This window comes from Falco biarmicus, chromosome 8 (genome assembly GCF_023638135.1).
Source record: "Falco biarmicus isolate bFalBia1 chromosome 8, bFalBia1.pri, whole genome shotgun sequence".
Lineage (NCBI taxonomy): Eukaryota > Metazoa > Chordata > Aves > Falconiformes > Falconidae > Falco > Falco biarmicus.
In genome coordinates, this window is record NC_079295.1 from 16,876,172 (window position 1) to 16,891,647 (window position 15,476).

The 15,476-nt window shown below is 42.3% G+C and overlaps 1 protein-coding gene across 7 annotated transcripts in view; it reads left to right on the forward strand.

The window, feature by feature from the left end:
• PIKFYVE (phosphoinositide kinase, FYVE-type zinc finger containing) overlaps nt 1–15,476 on the forward strand; it is a 69,709-nt gene that overhangs the window by 48,645 nt on the left and 5,588 nt on the right. For all 7 annotated transcript variants that reach the window (XM_056350203.1, XM_056350204.1, XM_056350206.1 and 4 more), the window contains 17 exons: nt 1,030–1,208; nt 1,698–1,811; nt 3,116–3,224; nt 3,337–3,491; nt 4,039–4,129; nt 5,148–5,208; nt 5,792–5,935; nt 6,084–6,204; nt 7,304–7,399; nt 8,147–8,230; nt 8,714–8,805; nt 9,469–9,633; nt 10,204–10,263; nt 10,707–10,883; nt 11,592–11,695; nt 11,953–12,081; nt 13,404–13,665. In XM_056350203.1, coding sequence (XP_056206178.1) covers nt 1,030–1,208; nt 1,698–1,811; nt 3,116–3,224; nt 3,337–3,491; nt 4,039–4,129; nt 5,148–5,208; nt 5,792–5,935; nt 6,084–6,204; nt 7,304–7,399; nt 8,147–8,230; nt 8,714–8,805; nt 9,469–9,633; nt 10,204–10,263; nt 10,707–10,883; nt 11,592–11,695; nt 11,953–12,081; nt 13,404–13,665 — 2,143 coding nt within the window. The remainder of the gene's footprint in view (nt 1–1,029; nt 1,209–1,697; nt 1,812–3,115; nt 3,225–3,336; nt 3,492–4,038; nt 4,130–5,147; nt 5,209–5,791; nt 5,936–6,083; nt 6,205–7,303; nt 7,400–8,146; nt 8,231–8,713; nt 8,806–9,468; nt 9,634–10,203; nt 10,264–10,706; nt 10,884–11,591; nt 11,696–11,952; nt 12,082–13,403; nt 13,666–15,476) is intronic.

Consider the following 15,476-nt stretch of genomic DNA (forward strand, 5'->3'; position numbering starts at 1 on the left):
CCCTTCCCTGCAGTGAATCGGGATGAGTGTCAGAGGAATGCGTGCATGGGGAAGGGCAGACACTGAGACCTGCTGGCTTAGTAATTGGCTAAAAACACTTGGTATTCTTTGATCTGCTATGAACTGGACAGTGCAGTGTGTCCATGTGGTGTCTAGACTTCCTTTAGCAGTTATTAGAAAGTAAGTAAAATCTTCATTAGAGGAACGATAAATTGCTTTAAAAACCCACAAGATAGTAAGATTCTGTGTTGTCTGAAACTTGCTCTGTAATTTAGCTAAAAAAACATTACCAACTGGATACTTACTTCAAGCTAAACATTGCAAAACTTGAGAGCCTTCAGAGGGATGAGAAATAAAACAATAAAAAAAGATTCATGTAGTGCCTGAAATGCAAAACATCTCAATTACCCATGTGGATGACTCAATTCACATACTTACACCGGCTTAAACACGGCTGTTGGATTTAATGATACCCGGAGGAAGTTAATGTAATTGCTGAAGGCAAGCCCTACACGGCTGTATATACGCTTGTTCTCTAACCTTTCATTTCTGTGTGCTCACGTAAACACTAATATGTTTGTGGCTATTAAGTATATATAAAGCAATTGGCTACTATAAGCTTGCAAGCACTGCTGAAGTTGAAATACATTGCAGAGCAATACCAATGTATTTGTAGCTCAAGAAGCACTGGGGGAAAAGTATATGATGAAACCGCTGCTGCTGGCTGGGTTGCTGGAAATTGTCTCTATGCAGGGAAATAGCATTTGAGAGATAAGTCTCTATCAAGGTTATGTTTGGACTCCCCCAGCTTAGCAGCTGTCATCATCAACTAGCAGCTGTTGTTTATCCAATTGATTTTTAACTATGTGTTAGCCTTAGCTTTGCATAAATGCTATCTTTGTTGTTGTTTAGTTTGTTTCGGGCCATGGGTACTTGTGGTACTAGAAATACTAGATTACTGGCTAGGTTAGCCTGTCCTTAATCTTGGTGGCAGGATGAAATTAAAACACTTGGCTTTCAATTTTTCAGGTGACACCCGTTGTTCCTCTTTCTAATGATTCTTGGTCTATGTCTTTCGCAAAATACCTTGAGCTGAGATTCTATGGGCACCAGTACACTCGGAGGGCCAATGCCGAGCCTTGTGGTCATTCCATTCACCATGACTATCACCAGTATTTTTCCTATAATCAGATGGTGGCATCTTTCAGGTGAGGTCCACTGCTAAAAACTTCCTTGTCTTTCTCTAGTACTATGTGAAGCATATAGCTCTAGTAAGGATTCATCAGGTCTGTCCTTCGCTTTGAGTATAGCATGGGGTAGTGTAACTGCACTGTAACCACAGGAGCAGGGGTGTGTGCTGGCTTGCAGAGGGCATTGTGAGTGCCATCGCTGTTCTGGCTGGGGTGGGTAGGCAGTGTTCCTAAGAGTAGGTGGCTCCAGTTCGTCATACAAAAGGGAAATGCTTTTTCCTGTCTAATCTTGAAAATGTTCAGAACTTAGTTTTTGCAATATGATCTGTGGTTTTACGTTTTGCTTAGGAGATAAATGAACCGGGTGTTACTGCTACTAAAAGTGACTAAAGCCCAGGACACGTTGATACGGTATCTTTTCATATAAGGGCCACAAACCGCAGTATGGTGCGGAATTAGCACTGTGTGGGGAGAATCTTGTTAATAGCTGTTGTATTGCCTTCACAGCTACTCCCCAATCCGGCTGCTTGAAGTGTGTGTCCCACTGCCCAAGATCTACATCAAACGGCAGGCTCCGTTAAAGGTTACTATTTTACAGGATCTCAAAGATTTCTCTCAAAAGTAAGCTTTGTTTTCAATGCCTTCCTCAGCTTATATGTAGTTTGGACTTCTATTAGCAGAACACAAAACTATTTTTGCTACTATAAATAAGACTTGCTAAACATTCATTCTTTATTTGGAAAGTAATGGTTTAAAACACCTTTATATGTGTATATAGTTCTAGGGAAGTCAACATTGGAATCTCCTTTATTACCTTTACCTGCTCTGTACTAATTTCTTACTTTTTCATCTGGTGGCAATTCAGCTTAAACAGAGCTGGTAGAAATTTAAGGTTCTCTTCTCGATCCCCGGATGTTGCATTGATATCTGAGTGATACAGCATAGTTCTAAATGATGTTGCCAAGTAGCCACTGAAAATTTGACCTTCAGCTGGTGTCTGAAATGTCACCTTTTCTTTAAAATGCCTACTCAGGCACTCATGAAGTATTTTTAATTCCTTCTCATAATATTAAAAATGGAACAGAGGAGGTAGTCCTAGACAGTTTAATCTGAAAACTGCAGGTAATGCTTTTTACACTTTGCTAATGTTCCTTTTTTGGAAGATCTGACCAAGTTTAAATCCTGCCTTCAGGCCAGAAAAACTGCAAAAGCATCGCTCAGATCTGTTGTCCTAACAGAACTGGTTTTGTTATATTGGTGGTGTGGCAACTAAACTCTCTGGTGTGTAAAAGACGTTACCTTTGTTAGCTATTGAATATGATAACAGCAGACAGTCTGGTACCTTCTTGTAGTCTAAGGTAAACTACTGTAAGCCTAGACACCTTCTAAACATAGGAGAAAAAAGGTGGGAGATGGGCACGGTAGAAACTTAAATCCAGCCTGACTGCTGTTCTGCCCGGTGGTGGCATTCCTATGTGGCTGATGTCTCTGTGACTGCCTGACTTCAAAACCTGTGGAGCTTTGTTTAGAGCTGAAACAGAGGTACTCTCACCCTGGCTGTCTCTGAGCCCTGCTGGTGGAGGTCTAGCTTGCAGCCCCAGTCTTCCTAGACACAGGTGACAAAACAGTTCCTTTTTGCTAGCAAGGTATTTGTGACCTTTGTGTTGTGCTCTGACAGCTTCCACTGCAAACAATAAGTGGTGGAGAGGAGCGTCAGTGTGTGTAACTTCTAGGTTTCTGCTATACTAACGATTTTTTTCCAACTTTCTCTATAAATTCAGTGGGACAGCCTACTGTGCAGAAGACTCTCAGATACTGTCTTTTGCATTTTTAAATGCTAGCCTTAAACACGTTCAGACTTTAATAAAGGATGTTGAAGATGTCCTAAGTAGTCACAGCTTAACTCTTTGCATCCCTGTTCACAGGGTGTCACAAGTGTATCTTGCTGTTGATGACCGCCTTGCTTCTCTGAAAACGGATACTTTCAGTAAAACGAGGGAAGAGAAGATGGAAGACCTTTTTGCCCAAAAGGAGGTAATAGATTCCTTCTGCATTGGCAGACCATAGGCGGCAAAGTGTGTGGAGAAGCCACTCGGATCTAGTGTCATCTCTGGTGACAGAACACTGACAGTTTTTCTGTTGGCAGATGGAAGAGGGGGAATTTCGAAACTGGACTGAGAAAATCCAAGCAAGGCTGCTGTCATCATCATTAGATACACCTCAACAGCTGCAATCTGTTTTTGAGTCTTTGATAGCTAAAAAGCAAGGACTTTGTGAGATGCTGCAAGCCTGGAACAACAGGTAAGAGGGCACGTGCTGGAACCATGAGCAACACTGATAATGTGTTGGTTATATGTGGGAAGAGGTTCTGTACTTTTTCTTCCTATAGCACGCTTGCTGTCATAACACAATCTGTACAGCTTGTGCTGAATGTCCTCTGCCAGTTAAGACCACAGAGCTGGTTGATTGGAACAGAAAATCATTTGAGGCCATATAATAAAAGTACTGTGGTGTAGAGCACAGCTTGCATCTGAGAGGAGAAAGTGTCATTTGAATAAAGGTGGAAGAGAGGGGAAGAGGGGAGCATGAGTAGGCAATTGGGTGGAATTACTTCAGAGGTGAAGAAAATGTTGTGTCTTGCCATTTGAAACATAGCTTTGGCACATGTTAGCAAGCATCTGAGCTTGCAGTAAAGACTTGTGAAGGCTGCATGCTACTGTGGAGAAACTTTATAACTTGTGCCTTTCACGGCTAATATCCGTAACCTATCTTTTGGTTAATTTTTCTTTGGTGGTTTGTTTTGTGGTGTTTTTTTATTCCCCCCCCCCCCCCCCCGCTTTGTTTTAAGATTGCAGGATCTCTTCCAACAAGAGAAAGGGAGAAAACGGCCATCAGTACCACCCAGCCCCGGGAGACTGAGGCAAGGTGAAGAAAGCAAGGTATAAGTAGCAGGCTAGAAGCTACTTAAACATATTATTTTTTTACCCCCCTGGGGCAACACAGTAGTCTTAAGACTGGTTTCAGGTCACTTTAATAATTAGTAAACTTGTTTTACTGCATCATGTAGCTTTCAGCTGTAAAAGCTTGAATTGCATGTATCTTTTCCTAAAGATGTGAATCAAGAGCCATATTATACAGAAGACTATGACTAAGATTTGATGATTTTCTGTGGTGTTTGCATGGTGTTAATATGAATACTGACAGTGGAGAGCTGATTGTCAAGTGTATGCCTAGATAAGAATGAGGTTGCCTTGTTAGACCCTAGGCCCATCAGGTTTATCCCTTGTGAAAAGGGAAAAGTAAAAAAATATCAGGAGAGGCAGAGTAAAGAAACCAGGGAAGACCAATAATGAATTTGCAGGCTCATCTCTGTTCTGTGATATGTCCTGGGGGAACTGGCTGAGGGGATGTATAAATGATTTTGAACTGGTGCCTCAAGAGCTCTGTCTAAGGGTGGAGCTGCCAGCGTGCTGCCTTTGGGCAGCTGACACTCTTGAGGAAAATGGCCAGACCGCAAGGCAGTGCAATATAAGCGTCGTACAGAGAGACTGAACTCCCCGTAGTTCTAACACTAGCAAGGTGCGCTAAGTAACCCCATGAGACCCTGGGTTTGCTCTGTTGTGTGCATGCATGTCCTTTCCACTTCACACGCATTTCTTGGATGTTAAAATGCACGTTGCCTTCATCTAGCAGCAAGTAGGTTTATATGGAAGAAGAGTGTAGCCTTTAAAGCAGCATACAGAGATGGTGGCAGTCATAACCATCTTGTGAAGCTGGGTTGCTGTTGCCTTGTCTTTTTCATCTGGTGGCAGATACGGCGACAGTACAGAGGCTGAGAACAGTGGGTGGGAGTGTTCTGTTGTGGCACATCTGCTTTTGCAAGTGTACCACAGAGGAAGGGGTACAGCTGTTATAAAGAGTTTGGCGTCAGCATCGGCATTTTGTTGTTCTGCCTAGATCAGTAGCATGGATGCTTCCCCACGCAATGCTTCTCCAGCACTGCAAAATGGAGAAAAAGGTCTGTTTGTTTGATCGTTTATTTATTTTTCTTAAACTACCAAGAGAAGCTTGCTGTAACCCTTTCCCTGATATAACATGGGAGCCTTTGTCAAATTCAGTAATTTGGAGGAATGGTAAATGCTCCTTGTGTCAGATGGGAATAAGCTGATTTCTAGCTTACTATTAAAAACAGCAAAGTCTGCTTCTAATCTGAAGCTGTATTACTACCGATGCTAAAGGGGCCAGCAAGGGTTTTCCTTTGAGCTTGTTCAAAAACTCTGAGGCTTTCTAAATAACAAGGAATTTGGGGGAAATGCCTCTCAACTCTTCTGTGAAGTAGTTGTGCGTGCTGAGACCTCTTATCTGTGAGGCATACTGAGAATTTGTGGGAACTGAGAGTAGTGGGTATAAGTATATGCATTTTCTGGAGGTTATGTGCTACGCTGATGGGCTTGCCCATTTCTTTGCTCTGGGTGGGTGGCCTTACCTGCTTTAAATAAAAACTTACTGAAAATAGACACTGGTGATAGCTTGGCCTGGGAGCAAGCAATGTTACTTCTGATAGCCATGTAAAATGCTTTCTTCTGTCCTTCTAATCTCAGAGGATCGATTCCTGACTACTTTATCAAGTCAGAGCTCCACAGGCTCCACCCATCTTCAGCTGCCCACCTCTCCAGAGGTTGCATCGGAGCATATGACTGGTGCCAACACACTGTCTGAACAGGATACAACAAGCAGCTCAGAAGGTATAGTTCAGTTGTGGCCTTGTATTCTTTCTCTTGCTTCTCTGTTGCTAGTGTGTGAGATCTGTTTAGTAAACCTGGTAACCGTGGTCTGAATTTACAGCTTGAAGTTTGATTTTTTTGATGCAGACTTAACTTATCTCTGTTTCAGATGTGTTTGATGGACACTCACTGGGATCTACAGACAGTCAAGTGAAGGAGAAGTCTACTATGAAAGCTATTTTGGCTAACTTTTTGCCTGGAAACAACTATAACCCCATTCCATTTCCCTTGTAAGTACTGCATAATATATATGAGGTAGAAAACTAGTAGCCTGGTCAAATTGCAAACAGCCATGCATGCTTCCTTTGCGCAGTATATAATTTAAGTCCTTACTTGGGTTTGCCTCTGAATAAGCTATGGAACTTGGTCGAGGTAAGAAGTTTTCTGTGTCCCTTCTAGGTGTTTGTAGGTTACCCGCTTTTCTTATTAATGCGCCACCCTTGTCCCTATACATTATCAGTTTCTCCTCCTCCTAGCATGCCTCCTCAGATCTCTTATGGGAGGGGAAGAGGGAGAAACCTTCTAGCTTTGTTGCTGCAGGGAGGGAGCAGAAATGTCCTTCCTTAACAAAGACTTACTAAAGCTACATGCTGCCTCTTGTTTTTGCTTCCAGACCTCTTCCAAGGGTTGGACTCAAATTGGCATTGCCTGGGTGTAGGTCAGGTTCAGTGGCTACTGCATGTGCCCTCAAGTCCCCCCCTCATGTGAAAACGGGCAGGCTGGAAAGTCTTTCAGCTACTTGGTCTGTGTGCTTTGTAGTGTTTCTTGTTTGACATGAGCCTAACGTTTGGCAGCCTGAGTTTAACTTCTGAATCCTTGCCCAGGGTAGTAGTGGAGGCCGTGAGCTAATGAGGTAAAAGTTAAATAACTGGACCTTACAGGTCAGTAAAAGGAAATCTTACAGAAACCCAGGAGGCTTTGGGGATTTTTCTGTACTACACTGCTGGTTCAGAAAAGATTGCAGGTGTGTCCCCTAACTTCACTCTGCAGATCATGCTGCAGGACAGTCAGCCCAAACTCAGGCAGGTTTTGGTGCCGTTAGTAACAGTGGCTGCTAAGCAGAAACAGACTCTTACTCTAACTTGGAGCTGGTGTTCTGATATAAGCAGCTTGCTTGAAGTGCTGGTTGCCCTAACACATTTTAGACTTAACCACATAGCTATGAATGTGCTTATTGGGAGACGCTGATCTGGGGAGCTTTGGTTCCACGCTGAGACTTGCAGCTTGTGCCTGGGAGTGCGGTGATGAGATCTGGGTTTTGACCAAAACTTTTTCTTTCCACAAACTTTTACCATCTTCTAACAGTCTCGCTATGTCATTTTCATTTAGTGACCCGGATAAGCACTACCTAATGTATGAACATGAACGTGTACCTATTGCAGTCTGCGAGAAAGAACCAAGCTCCATTATAGCTTTTGCTCTCAGGTACTGGTGTGATTTTGCTGTGCATCTGGCACGTGTACTTTGGCAGCTTTTCTGTGCAAGGAATATTTAAATCCTAGTGATAGGTAACAAGCATGACAGAATTTTTTCACTCAGCAGTGTTGAGAGTTTCTGCCAGAGCTGACACTCTCTCCTTTTACTACTGAGATAGGGAAAGTAGGTCTTCCAACTTACAGCTGGATTTTGGTTTTCTCTTGCCAAACTCTAGTATGAAAAAATGAATTGGCGTTCCCTGTAATGTGATATTGTTAGAGAAAGAAGTGCTACTAAATTTTGCTCATCTCTCCAGCCTGGATAAATTGCAACTGAGCTAGGGAGCAATGGTTAGGCAAGAGACAGACTGCATTATGAATACTTTCCTGTGGTTGTAGTAGCTCTTGCTACTACTCAGTTCTCCAAACTAGCTGTGCCAGTAAATCTTGGGGTTTGTGTCACATGATGGCAGACTTCTAGAGAAGCACGTTCTCAAATTGTGGAAGAGGGAGAAACAAGGGGGGATTTTTCCTGCAGTATGATCTAGAGCAGCTTCTGTTGTAAGGGAATGAAGCTTTAATTGTAAGAAAAAATGGAAAGGCTTTTGTACTGTGGAGGGCTTTTTTTCCCCTGTGGTTGACTCTGAACTGAGTCTTTGGGTTAGTGTTACAAAGTCTCCCACAGAACAGCTAACATTTTTTCCTTTTTTTTTTTTTCTTCCTTCTTTTCTTTCTTTTATTTTTCTTTTCCGTTCAGTTGCAAGGAGTACAGAAATGCCCTGGATGAGTTGTCCAAAGCATCTCTGAAGAACAGTTCTGAAGAAGGACTACAGCCGAACAGGTTACGTGCAGGAGCTGTAGTACACAGTGAAAGGCACAGTGATTGTAGTGAATAAGCCAAAACTAGGATGGAGAAGGACCCTCAAAATATGCCTCTGTTAGCATCCTAGCTTCCTGATGGAATCTGATGCATTCCATGCAGCCAGCACGTACTTGCAGTATCTGAGTTTCCATTTCACGTTGGGGACTGTGCTGGCTCCATCACCTGATCCCCTGACTGCGTGCATGGTAGGGATTACTAGGCCTGCTTACTTCTGCGTGTGGTGATGGATGGAACTGTTGCTATGGAGGCCCAAGAGGTTTCTCTCAATGAGGTGGAGAACAGCTTTGGAGAGTCTAACACCATTACAATGTTGAACTGCATCCTCTTCCCTTAGCAGTATTTAGTGTTAGGCATGGAGGAGAAATAAATGTACAGGAGTAACATTGTACAGTGTGTGCCTGGGTAGCAGTGTTTATGGGGTTTTTTTCTTTCTCCTTTCAGCATGTCAGACAGCAAACCAAAGAGCAGTAGCCCTGTCCGCCTGCCTGAGGCTAACATGGGTCCTTCAAATCGCAATGCAGAACCAGAACAGCGTAAGATGATTTTGCCAAAATCTTATCTATGGTGCTAATCTCAGCTCAGACTTGAGTCCACTTAACCTGAGTTCTAACTCTTGTGAAAGTTAAGTTAGAACAAAGAAAATGCATTCTGAGTTGAAATTGTGACTAGTCCTAGAGTTGACTTGATGTAGAACAGGAGGGGGTGAGGGCATGTGTGTGTGTTTGGTTTTTTTTTTTTTAAAGTCTGTGCCCATGATGTCTTTCTGTGACTCTTACAAGATCAGACTTATTATTCCCTGATTTAGTATGTTATGATGTAGTAGACCTTGGTTTGTTCTTGAGTTCAGTCTGTTCAGTAGGGTATGACGCCCGTATGTTCCGATCTCTTGTCACTGTCATCTTTAAAAAGATAGCAGTTAAAATATTTTGAAATGGAGAAGTGAGGTTCTTACGTTAAAGATGCTCACACTTGATCTGTGTTGTCAAGTGACTCACCATTCCAGCATGGTACTTGGAAAACGTAAATCAGCTGACCTGATGGACCTTGGTTGCCTGAAGAATAGCAAATGAGTTACAGTGTAACGACTTCATTCCTGTAGTTTGAACAATGAATGGAGAATGCTCATATGAGTCATGCTTTTGTTAAACTGCCTGTGGAAATGCCAAGGCCAACTTCTTTATTCCTTTTCACTGTAGCGAAGAAACCATCTGGTGTTTTGTCATTTTTCCGTGGCACGGGAGGGAAGAGTCCAGACCTGTCTTCCCAGAAGAAGGAGACCTTACGTGGTGCTGATAGTGCCTACTACCAGGTTGGACAGATGGGCAAAGAGGGAGCAGAAAACCAGGGAGCAGAGACTCAAGGTACAAGACTGTTGAGTCCATCTTCTGTCTTGGGCTGTTACTTCTCCCAAAACTTAATCATATTTCTAAGGCCCAGAACACACTCTGCTTATACTTTTTCAACAGTCCAAGATTACTCAATATGCATTGAAAATGAATGATTTGAGCATCAAATTAGGTTCCTCCTAAAGACATTGCTTTGCTTTATGAGAAGGGAAATAGGGTCTTTCAAACCCTGGTGACTATAGGGACATTTTGTAGTCTGGGTTTGAATGCCTTTGGATTGAGTTGACTCTAGTTAATCAGCTTACTCTCTCTTCCTCGCTTCCTTTTTGTCTTCCATTGTTTCAGCTCATGGAAAATTAATGAAGAGAAAGCCTGTAGTTATCTGACCCATGAACAGCACTGCTCTTCTAGCATACATATATCATACCATTATAGCTGTATCTCGCATTCCCTATGTGTAGTTCTCTCTGTATTCTTGAAAAAATAAAATGTTTTTATTGTAGTATGAGTTGACAAGTAGTATCTTACATGGCTTTCTTAATAATAAAGAACAATCCTGAATGAATTGTCCCTTTATGTCTTCAGATGATGTAGATGGAGGAGATGGACAGAAGAAACAGCTGGTGAATCCCCATGTGGAACTCCGTGAGTAGTTGTAAACAGTAACTTGAAGTCTTAGCTGACAGACTCCTTTATTCATACAAATGTAATGGAAATCCTGAAGTTAATTAATTTTTCTTTGTATTGAGAATGAAGGAAAAATAAATCAAGAACAGAGCAATGCAATTTTTACTTACTGTAATCAGTCTCTCAAGAATACCCCATAAAACTTTTTTTTTTCTTTAATTGATCCTTTGTCTGGATGCTTTTCCATGGCATATACTGTGAGCTAACCTAAAGGGCGTTGACTTCCCTGTACATTTTCCGTTTAAATCTTGTTTGTTTAAACTTCCGCAGTACAATAGGTACGAGAGAGGAATGTTGAGCACAATAATATTCTTCTAGACGTTAATAAAATCTTTTAAGTGTCATCTTGGGTAGTCAGTAAGTTTTACGTGCTGTTATTGAGGAAGACCTTTCTTTTGCAGAGTTTTCAGATGCAAATGCCAAGTTCTACTGCCGGATTTATTACGCTGGCGAGTTTCACAAGATGCGTGAAGTGATACTGGGGAGCAGTGAAGAGGATTTCATCCGATCCCTCTCTCACTCTATGCCCTGGCAGGCACGAGGTGGCAAATCTGGGGCTGCGTTCTATGTGACTGAGGGTAAATGCAGCCTCTTCCCCCTTCATAACGAGAGGGTATTATTTGGGGATGGTGGTGGTTAGTGTGTCATTTAATTCCTGACTATGCCTAGCCAGACGGTTGCTGACTCAGTGGCCACTCAGAAGGGAAAGTGGATTGTTTCGGGATCTTCAATATCAGATGATTTGTCTCTTTGTATGCGCAGAACAAAATGTAGTTCTCTTACTCAGTAGTAGCAGCTAGGGAGGCCAGTTGAGCAGAAGGGCTGTACTCTTTTAGGCAGGCTTCAGAAAACAAAAACTTGAGTGTAATTCAAGAAAAGCTGGTTATTAAAGACACAGTGTTTCTTATAATTAATTCCACATGCTATAGTTCATCTATAGGATTTTTTTTTTTTAATTGTGGCTCATTGTAGGCCTCTACTTAAAACAAGTCTTGAATGGAAAAGTCTGTAGGCTGTTTCTGTTGTCTGTATTAGAAGTCCATATAGCTGAGGTAAATCTAGCACAGACAATCTCTTCTCCCTGATTTGCAAAAAGACTGAAATTCTGAAATTCAGAATATATGAAGTAAAAAAGTTTCTAGAAAAGAGCTTCTGTAGCTAAGGATTTAAAAGAATTGTAGTCCTTTAATTTGTCAAACCGCTTCAGTTGTGTGACAGACCTAAGGAACTTGCGAAGAGTAGATCACTTACTGTATGTAACCCTGTTGCCTCTGATGTTAAAACAGATGATAGATTCATCTTGAAGCAGATGCCTCGTCTGGAAGTCCAGTCATTCCTTGACTTTGCTCCACACTACTTCACTTACATCATTAATGCAGTTCAGCAGAAGGTATTTAAATCAACCTTTTATTTTAGACAGTGTTCTGTATTTTACAGACCAGTAACAGTTTCCATTAACCCCTTTCATTTAAGTAAAACCCAAGTGTTGGAGGGTATGAGTTGTACTAATAATGTGTTTTTAAGATGAAAAGTAGGAATTTTGCTACGGCTTCTAAGCTGTAATACAGAGAGAACAGTGGTGCCTCTAGTATTTGTTTGCTGATTGCCTGTATGGAGACATCTTACCTCGTGTCTTCTCTTCATCAGAAGCCCACAGCACTGGCCAAAATCCTTGGAGTGTATAGAATTGGATACAAGAACTCTCAAAACAACACTGAAAAGAAGCTGGATCTGCTTGTCATGGAAAATCTTTTCTATGGCAGGAAGATGGCTCAGGTAAGAACTCAGCGCTGTGTTCCCTTGCAGCGCAGCTCTGACTGGGAGCCAGCGGGGTTACGAGTGGCTGTCTGGGTAACTTTTAACTTCGCATGTGCTGTCTGTGTCTAGCGCTGCTCAAAGGTGGGAGAGTTTGTGCCTGTTTCTTGTTATGTGACCCTCGGTAAATTGCTGCCTGTATTTGCTAGTTCAGATGGCTGTAGGGCAGGCTTCAGTTTTTAGAAGTCTCACTTGTTCCTGCATCTGCAGTGTCTGAGAGAAAACTTTGCCTGCCCGATCAGGGAAATGTGAAACCTTTTTGCATAGCTTTTAGAAGAACTAACTGGGATTACAGACTAATCTTGCTAAGGAAAGCCTCACCAGTGGAGGTGGTGTAATGGAGGGGGAACTAATCATGTTTTGAACCTGCTGTTCTCTCTCTGAACCACTTCATGTGTGGGACAAGATTTTGAGTTCAGTCTTGCTCTTAGTAAAGGAAAAGCGGCCTTTATAAGACAGTAGAATGAAGACCTTAAAATGACTGGGGGAAAATTCTCTTTAAATACAGACTTGATGCTGAAAAGGAATTTCGAACAGATGTCGCTTCTAAAACTAGATAGTATCAATGCTTTCTGCCTTCCCTCCCAGTGCCTGACCTCAAACAGGGGATATTTGTGGGAGAAAGTGAACTGAGGGAATTCTCAGTAGAAGTAAAGGATGTTGTGGGTTTTCGTTTGTCTTTTTTTTTAATCATGAGGGTGGTCAGGTGCTAAAACAGACCCAAAGAGACTGTGGACTCTGTCCCTGAAATTAGTCAAATCTTGGCTGGACAGGGCTTGAAAAAACCTTCTCTAACAGGACCTGCTTCAAGCAGGGCATTGGACTGGTGGCCTCCAGAGATTCGTTATGACATAATGGTGGTCTGTCTCTTGCTAACACGTGTTAAACAGTACTTCATGCAAGATCCGCCTCCCTCTTCAGTGACTTTACTGTTGTCAGCATTTGAGACTGTAGAAGCTGACTGGAAAACTGAGTTTACCTGTACAATATAAAATTAGAGACACCCTTTTCCCCTTAAATTACATTAAATATTAATGAAATAACTTGCCTAAAACATGTGAACTGAGGTAGCAGAGCGTTCATAAAGGCTTACATATGCTACTCTTCACTCAGAAAATTTTTATTTTTGTAGTATGAAAATGTTTTTTGTTAACTGTTGTCCTCCTGTGGAGAAGGAAAGACTTGCCCTGCCGTGCTGCCTTCTTAAACACTGCAGCTGGGTGTGGTGAAGTCTTCAACCTCACAGAACAATGGAACAAATTAGCGCTGTTCTCCATTTGCAGGTTTTTGACCTGAAGGGCTCCCTCCGGAATAGAAATGTCAAAACAGACACAGGCAAGGAAAGCTGTGATGTAGTCCTTCTGGATGAGAACCTTCTGAAGATGGTCCGGGACAATCCTTTGTACATCCGTTGCCATTGCAAGGCTGTGCTGAGAGCTTCCATACACAGTGATTCTCAGTTCCTCTCCAGCCACCTCATCATCGACTATTCCCTACTGGTGGGTCGTGATGATACCAACAATGAGCTGGTGGTTGGGATCATCGGTAGGTTGTCTTTTGTATTTTCTTGCTTTCAGCTGGGGAAACTGCTTTATTTGGGTTTAGGTGTTTATAGTCCTTGAACTGTACCACCACCACAGAGATACATGTCAGGAAAGCTGGTTTTCCTGATGGAATACCACCCTCACCTCTCATGGGTGTTCAGAGTGGAGGCAGGAAGTCTCATATAATATTAAGCAAGAGGCCTCATGGGTAGCGAAAAAGCAGTCAAGTTGGTGTTTAACCTACATTTTGACTCCGGTTGAAGTAGGGAAGGTTATTTTTTTAGTGTGTTTAATCTTTAAAGTTAAGTTCAGTAACGTTTATGTAGCCATTTAAATTTAAACTTCTATGTGGAGGTCATCTAAGGAGAAACAGTATTGGTAGGCACGGCAGAAGGAAGTTAAACATCAAGGGATCATTTCTGATCGTCTAGTCTGACCTCAGTAATATGGGTGGCAATGCAGTAGTTACCTTGCCGTATCCTCTGACTTGTGACTGCAAAGTAGACATTCATCTTTAGAGGGGAAAACATGTATTGTGCAAAAAAACTTGGAGGTGAAGTCATTTTACAGGATGTGAAAGTGATTTTGGGAATCGTAGAGTAATTTAGGTTGGAAAAGACCTTTGAGATCATAAAGTCTAACTGCTAACCCAGGACTGCCAAGTCCACCACTAAACCATGTCCCTAAGCAGCACATCTGTGTGTTTTTTGAACACTTCCAGGGATGGTGATGGGACCTCCCTGGTTAGCCAGGACTGTTGATAAATGACGGAGAGTGACTTGGTGAGCTCTTCTGTCAGCTCCCTCAGTACCCTCAGGTGGATCCCATCTGGACCCAGAGACTTATGCATGTCTAAGTGGAGCAGCAGGTCACTAACCATGTCCTCCTGGACTGTGGGGACTTCATTCTGCTCTGTGTCCCTGCCTTCCAGCTCAGGGGGTTGAGTACCCAGAGGGAAGCTGATCTTGCTATAATATCTTGAGGCAAAGAAAACATTAAGTACGTCAGCCTTTTCCTCATCCTTTGTGGCACTCTTTCCCCCCTGCATCCAGTAAAGATGGAGATCATCCTTGGCCCTCCTTCGGTTTCTAATGTATTTGTAAAAGTGCTGTTTGTTATCTCTTATGGCAGTGACCCGCTCGAGTTCTAGCTGGGCTTTTGCCGTTCTAATTTTCTCCCTGCATAACCTCACAACATCCTTATGAGATGGTCTGGAAACCTAGCTCAGAAATGCTTCCAGATGAGACCCAAGCCAGGAGTTCTGAATTACTTTTTTTTCTGATAAACCTTGAAAGCCATTCCAATAACACTTCTGGCTGAGAACCGAAGGCCCAGCTACAAAGAACTGCAGGTTGTTTTTTACTTTCTAGTTTTGTACACTCTTGAATGTTTGAGTAAAGGGGATAAGACTCTGCTCCTTCTGTACTTGCAGCTTTTCACTGTCCTATGGAAAGTCTTGCCTGATTAAACAGTATATTTTAGAGGATGTTTAAAGCTAACAGTTCCTTCGGTGTGGTGAGAACAGTTGTTCGTGATCTGAAGGAGCTTGTTTAACACAAATCTTCAAGAAGAGAGAACATGCCCGTTCTATCAGGCTGTCACGATGTTCTCTAAACGATACTCTGAGAACTTAGGAGGTACTGAAGCTGTATTTGCAGTGGGGGCAGAACTAAAACCTATTAGCTTGGACTAAGTTTGAAGCTGAGGTCAGAATCTCTACCTATTTTAGATTTCCTAATGTGATACAAGAAACAGTTAAGTTAAGGTCTCTAAGGAACTTAAATAAAAAGTAAAGACTTTATTTGTAGGCCC